Source organism: Nycticebus coucang, chromosome 7 (assembly GCF_027406575.1).
Source record: "Nycticebus coucang isolate mNycCou1 chromosome 7, mNycCou1.pri, whole genome shotgun sequence".
In the NCBI taxonomy this organism is placed as follows: Eukaryota; Metazoa; Chordata; class Mammalia; order Primates; family Lorisidae; genus Nycticebus; species Nycticebus coucang.
The window spans coordinates 61013383-61038543 of NC_069786.1; the positions used below are offsets into that span (position 1 = coordinate 61013383).

The 25161-nt window shown below is 39.8% G+C and overlaps 1 protein-coding gene across 7 annotated transcripts in view; it reads right to left on the reverse strand.

The window, feature by feature from the left end:
* COBLL1 (cordon-bleu WH2 repeat protein like 1) overlaps positions 1-22658 on the reverse strand; it is a 196347-nt gene extending 173689 nt beyond the window's left edge. For 3 of the 7 annotated variants that reach the window (XM_053596902.1, XM_053596899.1, XM_053596893.1), the window contains exons 1-2: positions 22427-22657; positions 21634-21751 (exon numbers count right to left, since the gene is read on the reverse strand). In XM_053596902.1, coding sequence (XP_053452877.1) covers positions 21634-21751; positions 22427-22436 — 128 coding nt within the window. In that variant the 5' untranslated portion in view covers positions 22437-22657. Of the gene's footprint in view, positions 1-21382; positions 21412-21633; positions 21752-22426 lie in introns of those variants that run through there. The other 4 variants (XM_053596896.1, XM_053596895.1, XM_053596894.1 and 1 more) reach the window with 3 other exon arrangements.
* Between the last annotated feature and the right edge of the window lie 2503 nt (positions 22659-25161).

The window sequence follows — 25161 nt, forward strand, 5'->3', positions numbered from 1 at the left end:
TTAAGATAAGAATATTTTAAAGACTTATAAAGTGTGGGCATTTCCTTCCCCAGAAAAAGAAAATAAGTGGAATTGTCTCTGAAATAATAATGAAACCAGAAGGCTAAAAATGCTTCCATAAGCAAAGCTGCATGATAAATGATAAAACTGACTAAATATTTAGAACATAGGACATAAAGCATCAGTTAAGTTTTACATATTAAGAGCTTTAACAAAAATCCATGAAAGAAATGAATATAAAAGATATGAAGTAAATATGAAGAGAAAAAACAAATGAAAATATTTTGAATTCTCAAACTCTGAATATTTCAAGAGTTTTTCAAACACCTAAAAAATACAAATTTAAAAATAATCAGATACTTCCTCTGATTAGGTTTCCTCTGATTAGGTTGGAAACTATAAGTTGTGACAATTCAGAAAGTGATTGTTTTTAATCAAACTGAAAAATGGAAAAATGGGATGAAGTCTCAGTGGTGTCAGGAAATGTGCCAAAGTGTCAAACACAAAATGAATCTGAAGTACAGAAAACAACTGCTAAGAAACTTGATATGTTTCTACTGTTCACAATCCTGAAGCCAGTTTCTCTCTGACTTTCATTTACTGTGTGTCCTTGACTTAAAAAGCTAGAAAAATTTTTTAAAGATTTTTTTCGGATGTGGGGAATAGCTAGTTTTGTCATTGGATTTTTTTTTTAAACTTCATAAACTCAAATTTCTCTATTCAGGAAAGCTTATTGTAATGAGCAAAATGCTAACACTTTTATAAAAATATGAGTGCTATCAGGAAACTCAATGATGCTTCAAAATTACTTGGTGTTCTGAAATCACAAAACAAAGATGACAAGCATTCATATCATTCAAATAACAGCTAGTTTCAGTGAGAATATCAGCATTTAGGAGGAAACATACCAGTTCAAACTGTGAACACAGTCTAGGAGGCTATCCTCCTCCCTGGTCATGCCTTCTTTTCTCCAAGACTTTGAGGTGCTCAGCAATTTTCAGTAGTTTATCAGCAGTGGTAATCTAGTTAGAATGACTTATATGAGAAAAAAACTGCAGCTGCTCTTTAAAATTATGATCTCCCTTGCTTCAGAAAATTGACAATTTTGTGTTTAATTAGGTGAGTAGCCACGTGAACATGCATCTGACCATGAGGACGGCACCACAAAGCTCAAAGCCCCTTACAGGTATCATTCCACTCTCTGTACCCAAGAGAATTTGTGCTGTCAAGAGAATCTCATCAAAAAATGCAAAGGATTAACAAGGCATGGTATATGTATACCATGGAATACTATTCAGCCACTAAAAAAGATGGAGACTTTACAGCCTTTGTATTAACCTGGATGGAAATGGAACACATTCTTAGTAAAGCATCACAAGAATGGAGAAGCATGAATCCTGTGTACTCAATTTTGATATGAGGACAATTGATAACAATGAAGGACATGGTGAGGGTAGGGAAAGGGAAGAGCAGAGAGAGAAAGGAGGAGGAAGAGAGGAGGGGTCTTGGTGTGGGTGTGTGACACACCTTTTGGGAGCAAGACAATTATAAGAGGGACTTTACCTAACAAATGCAATCAGTGTAACCTCATTTCTTGTACCCTCAATGACTCCCCCACAATAAAAAAAAAGTAGCCACTTTTTAAAATATTTTGCTTTTCATGTATATAGGTCGATGACAAACTATAAAACTTGATGTTTAATGGAGTCTAAGCTTTTTCAGAAAGTTTAAAATAAAAAATACTAAGTGATTAAAAAAATAGAAAGAAAATGCATAACCTATTTAAACAGAACCGTAATTTCAAGACAAGCGTTATCAACAATCAGTAAGTAGTTCTCCTCTGACATATTATTTGTAATGCAAAGGGGCTGTTTCTCACTTACAGATATGGAAATTATGTGACTGCTGGAAGGCTGTGTTGTGAGCAGCTCCTAGTCTAGGTACATGGATGGAACCTGAGTCATGGATAAGGGAGGCACAAAACAAAATCTATCTTTTTACACAAGGGGTCTATTTTGTAAACTCAGAGATAAGGTCTTTTTGTTAGAAATCACTGCCAGCAATGAAGTCCAGGGAAAGAACATATTTGGTTAGTTGGTTATTTTCTTTGCTCAAGGAAGAGGGAAGTTTCATAATATGCACATTGTGCTCTGACTATCTCCACATCTTACTGAGAAGAGCCTTTTCTAATGATTCCTAAGGCCTAGAAAACCTGCTCATAGAGAATTATGTTCCATGAATTAATACATTTTAAAAACCACCTAATTTATTTTGGGAAACCATAATCTTAAACCAAGTATCAACTACTAAGTCACTAAATAGAAACCAAGACTGGGCAGCTTAAGCCAATCTTGTGAATTTTGGATATGACTGTTGTTTAAAAACTTTGGTAAGTCAGCCACATTTAATCGTTAAATGAAAATCACGGTCAATGAGTTTTATTACTTTGCCAGTGTTTCGTGGCTTTACATATAAACACCCCCCATTAATAACCATAAGCCTGTGGGATGGGGGAGGTTATCCTCATTTTCAGATGAAAAGGAAAACAAAAACACAGGTGTGAAGAGATTAATTTGTCCAAAGTCTCATAACTGTTCAAAGGCTGAGCCAAGAGTCAACCACAGGTCTCCCTATAGTGCCACAGTGTCTCCTGCTCATCCCTTCACATAAATAAGTCACACGTGTAAGGCAACAAAGGGGACAACTAGAGTCTGGTGGATGAAAAATAATCTCCACTGTTGCCTGATGGCAAACTGGCAGCACTGCCCTCTGCCTGATGAGGTGAGGTGGGGTGGGGGTTGGAGGGATCCTCAGGCAGGGAAGGAGTAAGCCAAAACCAGCCACCTCTTAAAGCCCTAGCACTAATTCTCATCCCTCCTGGGTTGTTGGCTATTCCATTTAGGAATTCCCCCTTTGGCATCTCACCAGTCTTGCCATTAATTATCTCAGGCTGGGAAAGCTAGTTTTGATTCTTGGTTCTGATCAAGAGAAGTCAGTGCTGGGTGGCACCTGTGGCTCAGTCGGTAAGGTGCCAGCCCCATATACCAAGGGTGGCGGGTTCAAACCCAGCCCCGGCCGAACTGCAACAAAAAAATAGCCGGGCGTTGTGGCAGGCACCTGTAGTCCCAGCTACTTGGGAGGCTAAGGCAAGAGAATCGCTTAAGCCCAGGAGTTGGAGGTTGCTGTGAGCTATGTGATGCCATGGCACTCTACCTGGGGCCATAAAGTGAAACTCTGTCTCTACAAAAAAAAAAAAAAAGAGAGAGAGAGAAGTCAGTGCTAACTCAGGGAAAATTTTGATGGGGGTAGGAAGAAAGCATATGAATATTAACATATTCTTTATTCATGTAAACTTTCTGAAAAAGTTCATTAAGCCATCTTGAGAACCAAACACAATTTCATCCAAGCAGCAGAGGAGGAAAAAAAAAAAAAAAAAAGTTTTTAAAACTGCATAGTAATTGGCATTTCAGAGATTTGGATTTTCCTTATTTTAAAACAGAGAGAGTATTGTTTACAGTGCCTTGGAGATTGTTCAAAGATGTACTTTTAATAAGACCAAAACATGTTTTCATTCCGGGCAAAGTGATTTTATTCCATAAGTATAATTTCCATGTACACTACAGTAATATTTTCAATACAATTGGCTGCTAATGCCCAGCCCAGTATATGACACGCAGTTCACTCTTAGTATGTGTTAATTTTTTTTTTAAATCAATGTACTATTGATTCAATCAGGAAGATTTCAGATTTCTTCTTATTATTGTTACACTAGGTTACTAGTAAATAGTTTCCAATCCAATTCTCTCCAACCAACTCAAGTTTAAGTCTCTTTCTCAAATATATCCCTGTCCACAGTCCCTGCTTCTTTGTCCTTCCAAGGAGACTGAGAATTGCCAAATGTCTTGCCCTCCTTTCCCACAGACTTCTCGTGTATACAGCCTTCTCCAGCACAGCCTGGGGGACTCACAGGCTGCACTTGAAGAGATGCATATCTCTGAACCACACAGGTAATTACACAGACACCCAGCTTCCCAAATTATTCTTAATAACTGACTACTCCTATTTCCCCCGAGGAAATGTACCTTCTTTGGCCTGGGTCTCCCCAGAAGCTTATAACGGTTTCTCAGAAGCTTATAAAGGTTTCCCCAGTCTCTAGCTGTGTGCAAACCCTGGGGCTAGCTTCCTCACTGCCTCTTGCAGTCTTTCAATTCTGGAATCACTTCATCCAAGCCTTAACTCATGTATCTTCACATTTAATGATTTCACTGGACACAACCCAAATGCTCAACAGGTGAAAGGCTAAAAAAAAACATGCAAATAGACACACAGAGTTTGCTATGCTACTGTTTCAAAAAATATTTTTAAAAGAATTTTTAATAATTGAAAACTTACAATAAAATCCTGGAAAGTATGAATATAAAAATCATACATGTAAATATCTAAATGCTTATTTCTAGAAAAGGCTGGACGTGATGGCTCATGCCTGAGCTCACAGTTTCAAGACCAACCTGGGCTAGAGTGAGACACCATCTCTAAAAACAGCCGGGCATTTTGGCAGGTGCCTGTAGTACCAGCTCCTTGGGAGGCTAAGGCAAGAGAATCACTTGAGCCCAAGAGTTAGAGGTTGCTGTAAGCTATGACACTACAGCACTCTACCAGGGTGACAAAGTAAGACTCTGTCTCAAAAAAAAAAAAAAAGAAAAAAGTCCAGAAAGATGCACTCTAGCCACAGCATTAATATATCTGAAAGAACACTTATTTCAAGATATAAATCAGTATTCTTCTAACAATTGGGACGATGTTGCTGATTAAATTTCCATTTTTGAAGTCCTTTATACATATTCACATATTAAAATCTCTGGGTCTCTGGGAAGAACTTTAGAGAAGAAATCAGTGTAACTTTATTTAACCTTCACTTTCTCAAAATTATTTGACTATAGAGAGTGTTTTTACAGAAAAAAATGTTAACTTGTATCTTAATCAGAATATACCTTGGGAAATGCTAAAATGAACATCAGTTGCATTATTTTCTATAGATGGCATAATTGTTTTCTTTACATATTCATATTGATTTCAAATATTGCGTGATAAGCATGTTAATCTTGTAATAAAAACTAGCAAAAACAGTACAGACTTCATGCATGGGTATAATTCATTCTATCTGAAAATTCCCATTTCCATCTACTTAGAAAAAAATAGCTCTTAATCATGTGGAAGTTTTGATTGTGTCTTTATTCTTTAACATTCAAACTTACAAGAAAATGAAAAATATTCCTATATTACAACAAAGAGTCCAGAAAAAAAAAATCAATAAATAAACCTATCTAATTGTATTTAGTCTATTAAAGACTTTAGGCATGAATATACAAGGTTAATTTTCAGACTACGCCATCATGCTGCCGCCAGAGCTGAAAGAGTTACAGCTTTAAACACTGTGCAACAAATACTGCCCGCTCTTATCCCCAGTATGAAATGATGGGGTCCCAGTCATCCTGAAAGATAGAGGACTCCATAGATTCCTCTAAATTACATCTATAGAACAACAATTTTAGAGCATTTGTGGTAAACTATAATGCTTCAATTTCTTGTTTACAGGAGATAGATCTGATTAATCTATGTGTTAAAAAAGAGTTCTCTACAATATGTGATAACCTATGATTAGAATGGTGTCTCAAGTTCCCACTCTTTTGAATAATGATGCTGGTATGCATGACCTTACAACAGAAAATGTTCAGTCACTGTGTATCAGTAGTAACAAAATCAAAGACATGTAGTTAGAGTCACTCTCATCTAGGAGAAAAGTGAAACATTAAAAGGTAAGGCAATTCCCACAATGGTGAAGTGAGAAAACAACTGGAATTATAATCACTTTGGTAGCATATTCCTCATCTCAGAGGGGGCATTTTTCTCCTCTAAAAGGGAATGTGATTTTCATTAAGATTAGCACACATTTTGTATTCAGCATGCCAAGAACAAGTGCTCTGCATCCGGCACAGGGACCTTCACAGTGCACTAATGAACCTTCTAGCCAAACCTGTCCTCCACTTCCTGGGAGAGGCAAATGAGACCAAGGCATGCTCTGCCCCTTTTTGGTTTCAAATTAATACAATAATGATTGTGTTATATTAGGCTGTTTCTGACAACGGAGATAGTATTTCAGATTTAGCAAACATAAACTAACGCCTGATAGATACGGTGTTATTTCCACACTGCTGCATTATTATCCTCTTCCACCATGGAGGAAACTGCCGCTCGGGGAAGAGAAACAAAGTGCCTAAGCCAGCAAGTGGCAGAGACTGAGCTCCAGGTCTTCCGTCTCCCAGCCCACTCTACAATAGCTGCCTACCAAGTGCTACCTGACTCTGGCTGGACCAGTTTTATTTGAAACCAAAACCAATGCTATTTAATGCCAGAGAGCCAAGTACACTAGTTCATCACATTAGCCAACTGAAAGGCAGCCTGCTGAGTTAAATGGAGAACATTAGCCTTACTTTAAATGCTTTATGGAATATTGGAGCATCTTAACTATCCCTTAAGGTTTTTAAATGATGAATTCTAGCTTGGAATTTCATCTTATTTTGGGACAAGGTAAAAAATGCCTATTTTGTTGGCATTCTTAGAAATGAATTCTTAGGAAAAAAATGGACAAACTTGTTTTCTTCTATAGTATTTGCAATTTTGAAACCATTTTGAAGTATAACACCTACAAACACTAGAACTCATACTCATTTTTCTTTCCAATGTGCCTATTTGACAATTCAATTTCTTGCATTCATAATACCTCTACATTCTCATCTCTTCTTTTAAGAGCTAAAAGAAAACGCCCTTTATTATTTTGTCTTATTCTTCAGCCCATTATTATTCTCATCAAAAGGCTAGTGTCCTCTACAGCAGAGGTCTGAACCAAAATAGAAAAGTGTTGACAATTTAGATTTCAGGGTGTTGGCACAACTGAGTCAGAGTTCCTACATAATCACACAATTAGTAACTATTTCACTCTCAAAACCTGTAACCTGTTCCATAAATCAAATGCTACTCTGCTACAGTATAGGAGTATTTAGCTTGTAAAAAATAACAGCTCCCCCACCCCCCCATCCCCAGGTGAGTACAATAGCTCTTATGTCCTGTTAAATGACCCTGCCTGCAATGGCCAAAGTTTTTAGTGTTTCTAGACATAAAAGGAAAACAGTTACTCGATTTTCAGTTAATGAAGTGTATATTTTTTCATAAACTCCACACCAAAGAATAACGCTAAAAAGAATCTCAAATCAATAATAGAACTTGATAATAGAGTGCTGAGAAATTCAAATGAGCAATTTTAATGATGCAACATTTAATGGTGTCTTAGCAACATTATTCATTGGTTAATGGCTGTATAAAAGAATATTAAATGCTCAGCTCAATACTCCGCATAACTGAGCTTCTTCCACGCCAATGGACAGGCTTGTCTCTGTCTCCAACCCTGACCTCAAGCCTGAGTTCACACGTTGAAATAATACCTATCTAACAGCTGATTATTACGTGTCTAGGTATATTCAGGGAATTAAATTATATCCTGAAATTTACAGCAAAGAAGTAATCAAAAATCTGTCCTTGCCCTTTTAGGATTTCAAAAGAAATTATAAACTGCATAAAGGATGCTAAAATGTCCACTTAATAGCAAAGGGTGGGGAAAAGAAGAGCTGAAATATCCATCAATAGGGGACTAGTTATAAAAATCATGGTTCATCATTACAAAGATATTACATACAGCTAGAAAAAGAAATAAGTCCTTCACGTAATGGAGTTAACTATTAATACTAAGACAAAGTTAAAAACATAAAACAATAATAATTATGTAAGAAGGGGAATTTTGCATCTGCTTAAAAAAGGAAAATAAGGAGAGGGAAACAGTGTACAACCACACACTCATTTCCTCAGGAGCACATGTACGAAAATTTACTACACCTATGGTAGCCAGTGACACTCCTCAGCACTGGAGCTGTGGCTCGCATGACTAAGTGACCAACATTTTAATTTGGTAAATTTGCATTTCAAACCTGACCTAGTATAAAATATTTTTCTGTTAATTTGTTTTGGAAGACTTATAATCATGTTAACCCCGGTATAACGTGATATATTATTTAAGCTAACGTTTTTAATGTGGCTCCTAGAAAATTTAAAATTTCATTTGTGTTTCATATTACATTTCCACTGGACAGTGCTGCCCAGATTCAAAATTACTGGTAACACTGATTACATCTGGGGAGAACACGTGGGTGGCAAGAACCCAGGTGCTAGAAGGAGATGTTTCCCTGTTTTGTCCTTTTCCTCTTTGGATTTTTGTCCTATTTGAATATACTGCCTATTAGGAAAAAAAATGAATGGATAAATAACGTGACTCCATAAACACCACCGTAAAGAATTGTCATTGGTGTAACCATCGATTTGGGGTAAAATCTTTCAAAATCATATACAGTCCTTTAAAGGGGGTTATATATATAGTCTTTGGCAGAAAACATTTCCTAATAACCTAAGTCCCTGAGATGTTCCACAAACAGTAGGAGAGTTACAAAGTGAACAGGAGAGGGCGGCGCCTGTGGCTCAGTAAGTTAGGGCATCTGCCCCATATGCCGAGGGTGGCGGGTTCAAACCCAGCCCCAGCCAAACTGCAACAAAAAAATAGCCGGGGGGGTTGTGGCGGGCGCCTGTAGTCCCAGCTGCTCGGGAGGCTGAGGCAAGAGAATCGCGTAAGCCCAAGAGCTGGAGGTTGCTGTGAGCCCTGCGACATCATGACACTCTACCAGAGGGCGGTACAGCAAGACTCTGTCTCTACAAAAAAAAAAAGTGAACAGGAGATTCGGAAGCCTTCCAGCCTCAAGCTGCTTGCTGGCTGCAGCACCGTCTAGCATCAGCACAGCTGCCTACTCTTCCACCATCAGGAACTGTTCTGTTTTTCATTTTTCCATTCACTGAATATATTTTGCTTGTTTTCTGGTCCCCTTCTTCATTTCCGAATGAAAATTTAATTATTTTTATAATACCAACTAGCAAAGCATACTAACCAAAGGAGGAAAAAGGAGAAAATTCTCCTCTTCACAACCCTATGAAATTTAAATTTTTTCCATGAAGTAGGAGTGTAAAAATGTAAACAGATCACAAAGATCTCAAGGAAAGACAGGAAATAATTATTATATACACAACTAAAATACACTTAATGGATTTATATATAAAATGAAAAATCAAATTGTATATGAACAGGGTATTACTCAAAATTTCCCGGGCTCGGCACCTGTAGCTCAAGCAGCTAAGGCGCCAGCCACATACACCAGAGCTAGCAAGTTCAAATCCATCCCAAGCCTGCCAAACAACAACAACAACTACAACCAAAAAATAGCCAGGTGTTTTGGTGGATGTCTATACTCCCAACTATTTGGGAGGCTGAGGCAAGAGAATTGCTTAAGCCAGGGGTTGGAGGTTGCTATGAGCTGTGATGCCATAGCCCTCTACCCAGGGTGACAGCTTGAGCTCTGTCTCAAAAAAAAATAAAAATAAAAAATAAAAAAATTCCCCAATTTTTCTATTTATTTTGAAAATAAACACTTAAAAATTGCCTTTTTGAGACAACCAATTTTAGAGCTCTAAACACATATATCAAAGAGAGCGGCTTCTCATCTGCAGTGTTAAGAAGCTCATTGGTTCCCTAAGCTTAGGAAGAAAAACACCTCCCTTCTCAACTCCTAAGTGCCCTCCAGTTTCCTGACTCTCCCTACTTCTGAGGAATGTTTGACACAGGTCCACACTGGTGTGTAGCATTCTGAGGAAAGAGTCCAAGAGCCACAGAAATAACAGGTGCAAACCTATCCACAATGGCTTTGAACCTGAGTGGCAACTCAGTTGAGATGGGTTCCTCAGTTTGTGAAAGAAGTAGTAAAAAGATGTTGAGACTGGAATTGAATTGTTTTTGCTGTGCTACTTACTCCCTGCCTCCTAAACTGTGCAGGCTTCAGCATGATACAGCATTTCTTGGTGCCCATAGTTGTTCCTATAATACAATGAGGTATCTGGGATACCTACATGCTCAAACCATTCCAATATCTATTCCAGAAATTTGGTCTCTGCCTAAGCTTTACAATAATAAAAGCAAACAGTAAATGATTCAAATCCATGGCTTTCAAATTCTCTGTTGCTGCCAATTTTACTTTTGATGTACTTAATATCTGAAAGAATGGATTTGGGTTATCAAAAATTATAGTGAATACTCATTCTATACCTTCAGATAATTTGTAGGACTGCCACTAATTCAAGCATGAATAATCTTCTGAGTGTCCTAAATATTAAATGATACCCCATAAATGAAAATTCCAGAGTATGGCAACCCATATATGTATGTTAAATCTTGAATGGAATAGAAACTCTAAAAACTTCCCTAAATAAATTCAAAGCTATACTGTCTGTAACCATAGAACTGAAGTAGTATTGAAAACATATTCCCAGATTTCACAGGGATACTGGCACAAACGTCAGGATTGCACTTTCTTAACACCATCCAAGAGTAAATTTCCTGTGTATGTCTACATATACCTAGGATCACAAATGGAAGGCATTAATTACTCTTAAACACTGTTCCTTTCAAACCAGATTGTATTTCAAAAATGATGTATGGTAAATTGGAATAAACTAGAAGTTAGAATAGGTTCTAGCTATAAAATATGTCTCAAAATATGAGAGCAAATGAGTATATTTTCCCCTTCACATCACTAGTGTTAAATATTTTTCATTCAAATGAAGTCCCATTTCAATCTCCTAGAGAGGAAAAAAGTTCATAGGTAATAAACTATCATTATTAAAATTACCCTCTTTTAGAGAAAGAAAACTAAAGACTGGTAGCACAGGATCACAACACAGAACTTAAAAATTCACTTCTTTTCACCTGTTGATTTTCTTCATTACCACTTTAAACTTTCTTCTTCCGAAGCACAGCAATAATGACTTTCCTTTAAAGCATCTCTAGCTGCTCTCTGAAAAGGGAGAGCAACACACCTTCTTAGTAAGAGCAAAAGGCAGGAAAAAGCCCACTCCTGCAGGCTGGTAGGACACTTTGCTCGGGAGTTTTGCTACTAATAACTGAATCGTGGATACCTGAGAATAATGGCACTGCTATAGACCAGCAAACAGGTGCTGTCCTGTAAGACAGGGAGCCTATCCCTCTCCAGAGTCTATGAAAGCAGTGATACAGCAAGTGACTATCACATATTAAAGGACAGGAGAGAAACAATGGGTTACTTCTCTCCCTGACATTTCCTCTTTGTACATAACTTACATCCACTTTAGCACAAAGGAGAAAATAAATTCAATGACTCCTATAATTATCTTAATTACTGTCGACTCAGTTGGCTTAGAAACCACGGCATCTCCATCAGGGCTGGGAATGGTGGAACAGTAGTCATTTTCACATTCAGCAGCTCAGCTTCCTGTTTTTCCAGCACATTTGAACCAATACATAACTGCAGCAGCTGTTAAAACTTTGGCTTCTGCCGCCACTACTCCCCTTGGACTCATAGCAACTGCATGCGAAGGCAGATGAGAGAGGGGAAGTCCTCAAGTCTGTGACAAATGTGTCACACAGGTTCAACCATCTTAACCTATTCCCTTACAAATACATCATTCTGCGAGTACAGAAGCTATTATATTAGCTGACAAAGTGAATTGGTATATTTAATTTTAATAAATGTACCAGAAGGCCTACCAATTACTTGGTCTTGACCTCTCAAATTAATCACACTGTAAAAATAAATGTCCTTTTTCCAATGGTTGCTGTCATTTTAAAGACATATTATGCTGTCTGTGTCATTCAGTCCTATTTAAAGACACCATACAAAAAATATCAGACTCTTTATTTTATAAGTACAACCATAGTTTAAACCCAGACCATCATCACTCATGTTCTTATTCAACCACACATCAAATGCTTGCTTCTGAAACCCTTCAGCTATTTTCAAAAATTAAATCCTCCCAAGTAAGGCATTTCTATATCATTATGTCCAAAAGAATATTCCATAAGTCTGAAGTAATTACAAGGGAAGATGTCTGTCCTATTAGCATATAATTTCTTTAAAAAAAATTGTTTATATTATTCCCAAAGCTCTGATTTCAACTAGGGAATCCAATGGAGAACAAGGGGAAATGAGGGAGGTGGGAGTGAGGGATTCAGGAGGTAATTTTCCCGCCAACCCAGCAGCTCTGTGCTCACGTCCTCACATTCACAGACTGGAAAGCCTGAACGATGCTACATTTTTTTCTCTAGAAAGTAGGCAAAATTAAGGAACTGAACCAATTCTTTCTCCCCCCTATTCCTGAATAGTCTCTGAGCTATGTCCCCAAGGAAATATTAATGTGGAAAAGCAGGTAGGAAATCAGGATATTCCCAGCATGGGCCACCACAAGTACTAGGGGCCCAAATAGCTTAATTTATTGCCTATGAAACTTGGTAGCTTTGATTTTGTAAAGTTTTTACTATTTAAAATGTATTAAAAGCTACAAATAGAACTTATTTTTCAACTTTCTAGGAGCTGCACTTAACAGATCGTTTCTCCTGCCTTTACATTCTTTGCTGCCTTAATAATGAACATCCCAATTAAAGCACTTTGCCAAAATACTCCAAAATTCAACTCCGCAGATTTCTTACATCTAAAGTGAAGACTTTCAAAATATTTAAACCCGTAAACAGCACTGTGAACTTAAATTATATGAAAAAAAAAAAAATCAACCTCACTCTAGCATTTTTCTAAAGGCTAGCCAGTCTTTCAGACTCTTTCCAAGGGACTCATTCCTCTCATATGAAGTTTATAAGTAAAACTGAAGACATTTGGCCCTTTATAAATAGTCATGGGAAACTTCTTTCTCCCATACTTTTAGTTTGTTTTTATTATAACAGATGGAAGAAAAATTTAGCAAAACAAAGTCATAAAAAAAAAGCCTCATACAGCTATCATACTAATGTTAGGCACTTGAGCATATGAATTATCTTTAACAACAACAATAAAAAACACCTGCTGGAAATTATACTGATTTAACTTGTAATATAGGATTAGACTCAAACTGGATAGGAACTCCTTTGGTCCATTTCTTCCTGGGCACATTTGTTTCTAAACATCTTAACCCTATCAGTAATTTTTCATGACAGTTTCACCAGCACAGAAGTCTAGACTTCTCTTTAAAATAAATTCCAGTATCTTCCGTTAAAATTGTGACATATTCGCTTAAGGGCCAAGCCTAGTCGTCACCTGAAAAGGAAATCTATCACCAATTGCCATTCTAAAAAATATTCTATTACAAACATATTTTACTTCATGCAAACATAGTATAAATTTTGTTCCAACTGACTTAAATGATTTAAGTTCAATGCTTAGCAGTCTCCTGTACTAAATACATTTTCAAACAAAATAATCACTACTTCATTTACTGATTTCATAAATTAGGCTTGGGGGGAGTTTAACAAACATTTTTCTGTATACAGCCAGAGAGCAAATATTTTTCACTTTGCAGACCATGTGTTTGTTTGTTTTTTTTACCGTATGGTCTTTATCTGAACTATTCAGCTAGAATGTGAAAGCAGCTGTGGATAGTATGCAAATGAGTAGGTGTGGCTGTTTGCCAATAAAACTTTAGGAAAACAGGTGGAGGACAAGGGATTCATATCCAGAACACGCAGAGACCTAAAAGTCAAACCCCCCTGCCCCCCAAAAAAAGATTCAAAAATGGGCAAAGGACTTGAAGAGACATTTCACCAAAGTAGATACAAAAATAGCCAGTGACAAGATGCTCAAAATCACTAATGAAGCAAACACAAATCAAACCTACACTGAGCTATCGCATCACACCCATTAGGATGCCCACTGGGGGGAAGTAGGGGCTAGAAAAATAATAGCATAATAGCGACGAGAAACTGGAACCCTGTGTACTGCTGGTGGGCATGTAAAATGGGACACCCACTGTGGAAAACCCAGTATGGCAGTTCCTCAAAATATTAAAAATAAAATCACTATATGATTTTGCAGCTCTACTCCTAACTATATACCCCAAGGAATTCAACAGAGGGTCTCCCAGAGGTATTTTACACTCACATTCATAGCTGCACTACTCACAATAACTAAAATGTGGAAGCAATGAAAATGCACATATCCATTGATGAATGAATGAAAAAACAAAATGTGGCTGATACATACACTATTTTGCCTTTGTGAAGACTTCATTTAAGTACTTTACAGTATTTTTAACATTTTTTGCTACTTTTTTTTTTAAATCATAGCTATGTACATTAATGCAATTGTGGGGTACAATGTGCTGGTTTTGAATACAATTTAAAAAAATATTTTCATCTAACTGGTTAACATAGCCTTAATAGTATTTTCTTAGTTACTGTGTTAAGACTTTAGTAATTTTACATGTACCCTTGTACATTTAGTAAATTTCACACATGTACTCTTGTAAGATGCACCGAAGGTGTGGTCCCACCAATTTCCCTCCCTCCACTCATCCTCCCCCCTCCCCTCCCTCTCCCCTTTCCCCATATTCTTGGGCTATAATTGGGTTATAGCTTTCATATGAAAGCTATAACGAGGTTTCATAGTAGGGCTGAGTACATTGGATACTTTTTCTTCCATTCTTGAGATACTTTGCTAAGAAGAGTATGTTCCAGCTCCATCCGTGTAAACATGAAAGAGGTAAAATCTGTATATTTTTTAAGACTGCATAATATTCCATGGTGTACATATACCACAATTTATTAATCCATTCATTGGTCGATGGGCACTTGGGCTTCTTCCATGACTTAGCAATTACGAATTGGGCTGCAATAAACATTCTGGTACAAATATCTGTATTTGCTACTTTTTGAGGAAGGATATAAACTCCATTTACAATTGATGGGACTGAGGCTCAGTTATAAACAGAAACAAAGTAGGGATAGATGCTGCACCATGTCTGAACCTTGATAACATTATTCTGTGTGAAATATGCCAGTCAAAAAAAGACAGGCTACATGATTTCACTTATGAGAGTTACCTCGAGTAGTCAAAATCATACAAAGTAGACTGGTGGCTACCAGAAGCTGAAAAGAGGGAGAAGGGGAGGTTATTGTCTATTGGGTATAGAGTTTCAGTTATGCCACGTGAAAAAAGTTGTAAATGTGGATGATGCTGATGGTTGAAGAAGTTGAATGTGCTTACCAGCACTGAACTGTATGCTTAAAAATGGTTAAGATGGTAAAACTTATGTTATATATCTTTATCTACCATAAAAAAAAGAACTGGAAAGGGGGATGGTTAAGCAGGTAAAGGACCATTTTGACCCTTCAGGGCATAGTTTGCTGACACTTGAGTTAGGCTATTGCATTTTAAGTTCTAAACATCAACATAATTTTTTTAAGCCAGCAAAGTACCATTTCTATATTAATATGTTTCTTTTTTTCCTGCAGTTATAGGTAATTTCATTAGCAAAGCTCTTAATAAAAGCCAATTTCCCAGTGCCCTAAAAAACTTGTTTCATACAAAATGAGGGCTCATGAGTTTTTGACTAATTAAATGAAAAGCAGTTGTCTTAATAACATGAAGCTTGCCATTTATTACATAAATATACCTGGCACCCGGTAAAAAAGGTAAGGTCATGGTATTGTTATTCAATATCCTCTAACTCATTTAAAAGAAATTAGACTTCCAGGCTCAGCGCTCATAGCACAGAGGTTACGGTGCCAGCCACATACATCTGGTTGGCCAGGTTCGAATCCAGCCCAGGCCAGCTGAACAACAATGACAACTGCAACAACAACAAAAAATAGATGGTGTTGTGGTGGGCACCTGTAGTCCCAGCTACTCGGGAGGCTGAGGCAAGAGAATCGCTTAAGCCCAGGAGTTTGAGGTTGCTGTGAGCTGTGACACGACAGCACTCTACCAAGAGCGACACAGTGAGACTCTGTCTCAAAAAAAAAAAAAAGAAAGAAAGAAAGAAAGAAAATTAGACTTCGAAGGAGAAGCCTACCATTGCTTTATATAAACCATTTCATTTTTCTTATTTAGTAATCAAAAATGTTACTTTTTGGCTCAGCACCCGTAATTCGTGGTTAGGGCGCTGGCCACACGCACCCGGGCTGGTGGGTTTGAACCCGTCCTGGACCAGCTAAACAACTACAAGAAAGAAATAGCCAGGGCATTGTGGCGGTTTGAGGTTGCTGTGAGCTGTGATGACATTCACTCTACTGAGGACGACAGTGAGACTTTGCCTCAAAAAAAAAAAAAAAAAAAAAAAAAAATTGCTACTTTCGAAATGTTGCTATAATAGCTGCCCAGTAGCAAAAATAAGTACAGACTTTGTCATATGACAAAAGAAGGCTGTCAGCTTACTAAGAGTTAAATTGTCCCAAACATCAAAATGTTAAATTTGACTTTAAAGACATACCCAAATATTTAATTCCTTTTAAATGTTAGACATTGTTAATATGTATTGAAATTTGTAGTTTAAAAATATGAAATATAAGCATGAGTTCAAAAAGAATCAAGAACAACAAAGCCACTTTAAATAAAAATCATCTTTAGCTGTTCAGTGTAATCCACAGTAGGAAATATTGTGGGTGACATAGCCCTGGTGGACATAGGTTTGAGATAAGAGCTTGCTTTTAATACTTTTGTATTTCTTAGAATCGTGTGTCCCTATGCAGTCTTAGGCTTTCTGAGCCTCAGTTCCATTAATTGTAAATGAAGTTAATATACTTCCTCAAAAGGTAGTAAAAAAATTTAAAATACTGTAAAGCACTTCAGAAAGGCAAAACAACACTCAAAGTTACAGTCTTTAGTTTCCTTCAAATGATTAGCAGCAGCCTCCATCCCATTTCTGGCATTATCTCCTCTGCCTTAGCTGTTACTATCTACTAATCAATGACTCTCAGATCTGGTTGCACATTGGAATCACTTGAACAGCATTTTAAAACCAGCCACGCCAATTAAAACTACAATGGGCAGGGGTGTGAAAACATGGGTATTAAAGTACCACCGGGGACTCTCATCTTGAGACCTCAGCTAAGTCACTCAACTTCAAACTATGTGATAAGTGTTTACCAACAAAAACTAAGCTCATACAATTTGTAAAACTTTAGAACCAATAATGAACCCAAATAAAAGCTCAAGAAAGCAGCTGCTACATCATAACTTAATTTTTATTACATCATCAACTCCACAGAGTCAAAGTTTCAAAATTATAAAGTGACCTTTCCTCCCCTGTTCATTCCTGAAAATTTTTTCAGATTTAAAATATTAAGATCCTTCAGAACAAGGACAATTAAGTTTTTGACATTTAACTTTCAGAGTGAAAAAAACATCTGTTTGGACAAAGAATACAAAAGCATTAGTAGTTCTAAAGGTAATACACTCAGGATGATGTCAGCAATTATGTCGCTTTTTCTAAGTGATTGAACCAATTTTACTAAGATAGAACACTTAGATAACATCACTAATTTCCAAAGCAGAGGAAGAAATCGCTTTTGGCCACCACCCTCCCCTCCAGAACAGCCTTTGAACTTTACAGCCAGTTTCTTCAAGGGTGGTGTTCTCTTAAAAAGACAAAAAACAACAACAAAACAACCCTAGTATTTCCACTTTGTAGGCAACAAGTATGACACATAAAAGTAATTTAATTTTCGTACAAATAACTATGCAAATTAGCCAGTCAGCTTTCATATATGTGAGAACATATACATGCATCAGATAAAAATACATATGAATGTATATTTGAATGTATATATTATATATGAACACATAAAGTTACATGCAAACTTTAATCTCAAAGGAAAACCAAAACTGTACTCAATGGCTTTTGAGGTCTAAATGCTTAGCCTCATGATGAATGCCAAAGAACAAACCCATGAAATATAGAACAAACAAAGTAGATACTTTTGCATATTAATAAAGGGATCTAAAGCAGAGCACAGCAGCACCATGGTCCCAGCTACTCATGAGAATGAGACAGGAGGCTCACTTGAGCCAGAAGTTCAAGGTCAGCCTGAGCAACATACCAAGACCCCATCCCATCTCTTAAAAACAGCAAGGGGGGAAGATATAACCTAGAAATCTAGAATGTTTTTAAGGCAGTGCATTGGAAGCCAAGATGAAAGACTCAAAACGATCACTGGATTAGACCTCTTGAGGTCAGGGGCTTTGCCAGCACAAGACCCTAAGGCAACAAGTGTGTACTGTTGCCTCCACTGAAATGTAAGAAAATACCATTTATTGCAGGCAATTTACCATATCGTATAATGCTAAAAGTAATTTAAATGTGTAAAGGCATTGAAAAATTTTAAACCCTTGCAATTAATTCAATTATATAGAATCTTTAGATAAGCCATAGTGCTGAGGTCAATAAAACAATTACTTTTCCTAAAATAATCAGTCATTCTAGCTAATTTATCAAAGAAATTATAAGTGAGAAGAAGGGTATCAACCACATTTTACCTGAAATGTGTGTGTGGGGGGGAAAGTACTATGGTGAGTTAATGATTAAAACTAAATTATCCGTTAAAATGTAAATTATTATATCATACAGTGGTCAAGAAAGGAGTACAAGCAATGAGCACAATGAGCTAAGCATCTGAAGACCTGAGTTCCTTCGTCTGGTTTTGCTACTAATTTGCTGTGGGACTTCAACAGTCAATCAGTGCTTATCTAGGCTTCAGATTCTCATTTGTAAAGTATGCAAGATTCTCATTTGTAAAATATTCAACCCGTGATGGGGTGGGGGCCTTACCCAATGGGGAGGGCGTCGGCCACACACACTGAGGCTGGCAGGTTCGAACCTGGCCCAGGCCAGCTAAAACAACAATGACAACAACAACAACAAAAATAGCCGGGGTTGTGGCAGGTGCCTGTAGTCCCAGCTAGTTGGGAGGCTGAGGCACGAGAATAGCATAAACCCACGAGTGTGAGGTTGCTGTGAACTGTGATGCCTAGGGCAACAGCTTGAGACTGTCTCAAAAAAAAAAAAAAAAAAAGAAAAAAGAAACAAACTTGTTAAAATGTTAAAATGACTTGTTACAACAATGTAAAACTAGGAAAATTACAGAGGAATTCTTTGGAACAGTAATACTAGATAGTAAGGACTAAACTAGGCCTCATGGGCTATTAGAGTAATAAGTCATAATTAGTTTCACAGTAAGAAATTTACTTCCAAAATCTAAAATTATGATTGTACCCTGCCACCTCCCAAATACTCTTATTTTTCCCCAGTATTAAACTTTAATATTCTAGGTTTTGTAAAAAGAACAAAATTACTGAATATTATTCAACAAATACTATATAACATGCACTTGGAATATGCCTAAGTAATATATAAACATGTGGAAATATAGAAGTACTTTTTTGTGTTTAGATAGTGATATCTTCTCTGAATAGAATAATGTAAGGTAAAATGAGACAGTAGTGGTATTATTTTAGGTAAGATGCTGAAGTATTTTTCCAAATATCCCTACTTAAATTTGGAGAGGGGAGGGCAAAAGTCCTTAAAATATACTTAAGAATTAGAGCGCTTTTGGGCAATGCCTGTGGCTCAAGGAGTAGGGTGCCGGTTCCATATGCCGGAGGTGGCGGGTTCAAACCTAGCCCGGGCCAAAAAAAAAGAATCAGAGCACCTTTGTACATTCTTTTAAAGCAAAGAACTTGTCAGTTAAACCTTTAAATTCTCAAAGGTGAGATATAAAGTCTCTTACAATAGCAATGCTTGTCACTAAAAATTTCTTTCCATTTCTTCATCACAGAGCCCCCTGACCTCACCTCAAATCATCTGATTTCTGAATACCCATGGGTGTATGTTGGGTACATGAGCATCTTTTTTAAATAGTATCTTAATCTTTTTTCAAATCCAATTTAATTCTCTCTGACTTTGTGGTACCTGTATACATTTCAGTATTATTTTTTTTTGAGACAGAGTCTCACTATGTTGCCCTTGGTAGAGTGCTGTGGTGTCACAACTCACAGCAACCTCCAACTCTTGGGCTTAAGTGATTCTCTTGCTTCAGCCTCGCAAGTAGCTGTGACTACAGGCCCCCACCAAAATGCCTAGCTATTTTTGTTGTTGTTGTTGTCATTGCTGTTTAGCAGGCCCAGTTGGGTTTTAACCCATCAACCCCGCATGTGGCCAGCGCCCTAACGACAGACCAACGGGAGCTGAGCCTACATTTCAGTATTCTGATAACTATCCTTCGATCGAGGTCTCTTGTTTTTTTATGCTATACATCTTTCTACCATTGTACTTCTTTACTCATACCACATAATGTGAGAACATATGGAAGGATGGATGAGAATACCTAAATGATGAAAAACTTGGGAAAACAGGAGGAACTGAGGTCTACAGCAACGGGCTATTTTCAGGGGGGAGAAAGCTAACTGGAGCAAAATGAAAGAATTCATACACTATATGTTTCCTCTAAGTAGGCAGTATACAAAATACCTTTTCGATTAGTCATGTTGCTTTCAGACTTTTCCATGTTTCCTCTAGACAAGAGCCCATGTTCGCCTGGTGTCTGATGAATAAACATGCTGTGACTAGCTTTAAGGAAACGCCTGTCATGTTCCAAGGAAAAATGACTTCTCTGCCCTTAAATCAGAAAAAACTGTACAACTCTCATTCATTAGTTACAACGATTTTCCCTTAACATTTCTATTTGAGGAACATTCATGTTCTAGTGAGGGCATTTCTGCATTCGGATTAACTAAGAAATAACAGAAACTGAGTTGTGGGAACACTTGCAAGAAAAAGTTACACGGCGTCAAACTACATCTGAGAAGCTGCCCCCTTCAGAAGCTCAACTACCACCCAAGTCATTCCTGCACTATTTACCAAGACCAAGGTTATTTTCAGGATCTCCTCATCTCTTGCAGAACTACCTGTTCTCATTACTGTTTACACAAATGCTTAGCCGGGTGCTCATTAGCATATCTGGCAGGAAGACTTGCTTCATTTAATATTAACTTACCATGTGACAGCCCCCTCCCCTCCAATCTCTCCTCAAACACGTGAGAAGTAAAAAGTACAGCCGTTTGCAATCTCACTTTGTACTTGGTTGTGGCCCCAGCAATTGGCCACAGGCACACACACACCCCCAATCCGAGGCGCGCACCCCGCCCGCTCCCGGAACTGTCAGGCCGGCTGACAGCTGGCACACCCTCTCGGCGCCCTCGGCTCCCAGAAAGCCCCTTCCTTACAATCACCTTGACGTTGCTCACCTGCCTAGGCCTCGGCCCTTGGCCAAGGAAACTTTTTTCCTCCCTTCCCAGGAGCTCACTTACAGGTACCGTCCACTGCTCCTCCTCAGTCCCAACAAGGGGCCCTTTGTTAGAATTTTTGCTCCCGGACTCCTCACCCAATTCCTGGCATTCAGCTCGCCTTCCGCAACCCACGGCAGACCCAGTGGGAAAGCAATCAAAAATCTCCCCCAGACCTCACCCCGACTGTCCCCGGGAAGGCCGGGAGGAAGCAGCCTCTTCGGCCGTGTACGGGGCGGCCAGGGAGTCAGGCCTCCCGCAGGGCAGCCAGTGGCCAGCCAGGTAACCCGGCTGAGGCCTCGCTGCCCTTGCCCTCCCCGGGAGCGGCGGCGCGGCGCGCTGGGCTTACCCTGCCGGGGCGGCGAGCGTCGTGGGCACCGCCGGGGCGTCCTGCGGAAGCGGGTCTCGGCGGTCCATCGCCCTGCCGGGCGCTGCACGGGCTCCAGCTCGGAGGCGGCGCGTCACTGCTGGGGTGGGAGAGGCCGGCGGGTCAGGGCGGGACGCGCGCCTTCCCGCGGCCGGAGCTGGGCTGGCCGCGCGTCAAAAGCCCGCCCGAGCCTCCCAGTCCGGCCGGCCCGCCTCCCGGGTGCCCTGCCACCTGCGGGCCCCGACTCCCAGCCCACGGCGCCGGGAGCCGAGGTAGCGGGAGGCGGCGCTGCAGCCCCCGCCCAGTGGGTTTACTGGGTAGCCATTTGGCGCCTCTCGGGAGGGAGAGGAGCGGCCCGAGCTAGGAGAGGAGGAGCAGCGGGGCCAGGCGCACCGGCACTGCCACCACGCCGGCAGCGCGCTCCGGGCTCCTGCGACCGAGTGTGCACAAACAAAACGCCCTGGGTAAACTTTTCCCAAAGAAAAGTTGGGAGAGCTGATCTCTCCTTTCCCACCCAGGACTCCTACTTTCTTTTCAGAAGGAGACAGTAGCTCGCCTGTTTCCTGGCGGCTTCCTCTCCTCTCTGCCCTCCCCTCGCAGCTGGGCTCTCAGGCCGGGACTTGAATGGGGGAGAGCGCGGTAACCTCTCCGAGCGCGCCCAGCGCCGGCCGGGCCGACTCGGCGCCTTCCCCGCGCCGTGGGTGGGGTGCCCGGCTCTGGGGCCTCTGCTCCAGCCTGCTTTCTGCCCTCTCTCACCCTGCTCTCTCTCACTCACCCTGCCCCATCTCTCTGCCCAGAGCCCCGGAGCTCGCCGCCGCCGCCGCAGGCTGCCTACAAGTGGGGACGAACGCGGCCGCATCGGAGCGAGCGAGTCAGCGAGCCGCGGAGAGGAACGGGGCGGGGGTGGGCCGCGAGCGAGTCGGAATTTCCTCCCCCAGGGCTTGAGGTCTTGGGGTCCGGCTTCCCCAGCCGAACCGAAAGGAAGCTCCCGGGAGAGGCGTTCCCATTCCCACCGCTAGGGCGCCGCGTCGGGGAGGCTGGCGCGCCCCAGCCGGACAGGTAGGGACGGAGGGAGGATTCCTGCCCCGCGAGAACCAGAGGGCAGGACCGGCCGCCGCGGAAGGGAGGAGAGAAACTCGCAGGAGGGGGCCCGCGGCTTGTCCTCCCTGCAATCTGACCTTCCACAGCATGGGTTGTTTTCTACAATTTGTGTTTTCAACTTGACCGCTAAGGTTGCTATTCTGTTAAAAAGCGCACCTGTGACACTACGCTGTTTCTAATCGGTGGCAGGTTTAAGCTTGCCCTGTCTTTAGAGGCATAGTTCTGTTAAGTCTGTAACAGCTGCCACGTGAGGACTGGACAATATCACGTCTAATGACAATCTAGGAATTGAATGATACAGATTTTATTCACCTCTTGAAAGTTATACTAGCGCGGCGCCTGTGGCTCAAGGAGTAGGGCGCCGGCCCCATATACCGGGGGTGGAGGGTTCAAGCCTAGTCCCGGCCAAAACTGCAGGAAAAAAAAAAAGAAAGTTATACTAAAGGACTCACATAGACACATCTGTATGCTTCCCTGTAAGCCTTTGTTTCCACGTGCAAGATGTTCAGTTGATTCTTTGTACCTGACAACTGTATTTGTGTATCTCAAATATAATCTTACTAGCACCAACCAATTGGTGCCAGCCACTTTGATGGGTCCAGAATTGTGCTTTCAGAAAAGCATGTGAAATTTAAAAATTAACTTCAACCTATAGCTTAAAAATAATATTTGGTGGCTGTGCAAGGTGGCTATAGCCTGTAATTCTAGCACTTTAGGAGGCCTAGGTGGAAAGATTACTTGAGGCCCAGAGGTCAAATCTAGCTTGAGTAATATAATGAGACCTCATCTTTGCAAAAAATAAAAAAATTAGTCCAGGTGGTGGAACCGGCCTGTAGTCTAACTACTCTGGAGAAGGAGAGAAGAGGATCACTTGAGAGGAGGAATTTGAAGTTGAACTAGACTGTGATGATGCCATTACACTCTAGCCTGGGCAACACAGTGAAACAGTATCTCAAAAAGGAAAAAAAAAATGCTGGGAAGCAGAAGCAGGTGGATTGCATGAGCTCAGGAGTTTGAGAACAGCTTGAGCAAGAACAAGACCCCATCTCTACTAAAATTGAAAAACTAGCCAGTTGTTTGGCAAGTTCCTGTAGTTTCAGCTACTTGGGAGCCGAGGTAAGAGACCGAGGATGCTGTGAGCTATGATGCTAGGGCACTCTACCCAGTACTACAGAGTGAGACTCGTCTTAAAAAAAAAAAAAAAAAGCAAAGAAAGAACTGGTGGAGAATCTTACATGAAAGAACATCTTGAAGGGGACCTGGGCTATAGTATTAAGATCAAGTAACAGATCTGTGTTAGCCACTTTACCCTGCTAGAATAACATTTAGTAGATTTTAAAATTAATTGGTGTTCAGAACCAATGCTTGGCTAAATGCTCCTTTAGCTATTTATCCACTGTAACAACCAAACAGACTGCTGTACTAAATGCATAGTATGTGCCATTTGTCTGTTATACCCAGGCATTAAATATGTATTATTTTTGCAGTGCCTAATATAGTCCTTTCAGTATATCTTAAACATGGACCAAAAAAAAATGGCTTATTTGGATTACAGTATTGGAACCCTATCAGAAAGGGCTACTTTTAGACAGTTTAACTACTATTGAGAACAAAGCAACTTATTTTAACGCCTATGGATTAGTCTTCAAACAATAACTCAGGTTAACAATTTCATGAATCATTTATGCCTCTAAATGACTAGTTTTTACAGTTGGTTACCCAGACAATGCTACAAATATTGAGTAACAGTGAAACTACTTAAAGCCTATAACTTTCAATCACAAGATCAAGTTTAAAACTTTAATTAGTATCAACTTTAATTTATGACATACTAGTAATACTATGGACCCCATTAGGCTAATCGTAAACATAAAATATTTTCATAACATTTCATAACTGCTGAAGGTATTTCCTGTCCACCTCCTTGTCCTAGGCATAAGGGAGAATTATATGCTCCACCTCACTAGAATTAAGTAAGACCATGTGACTTTGGTAAATGAATTGTGAGCAGACATGAAATATTTCATTTCCTGGTAGAATCTGTTAAGCCAGTGTTTCTGTCCCAGTGCTGTTTTCCCCGGCTGCTGCAATAATGAAAGCATGTATTAAAATGGAGGTGGCACAAGACCCAAGAGTGCTGGAATGGTAAAACCATTGCCCTTGGCACAGCTACCCTGGAGAGTCCCAGGACACACCACAGAATCTGCCTAAGCAAGAAATAAGATTACGCTGGTCTAAACCACTGAAATCCTGGAATGGTGTGTTGCCCAGTATTACTTAGCCTACCTTGGGCATTGCCATGTTTGACAACTTTCAGAACCAAGACTAGACTTGATGTTCCTCTCGTGTGATACTAAACTATCCTCACTGTAGTCTGCTGGTTACAGAGTTCATTAGCAAAATGGGAAT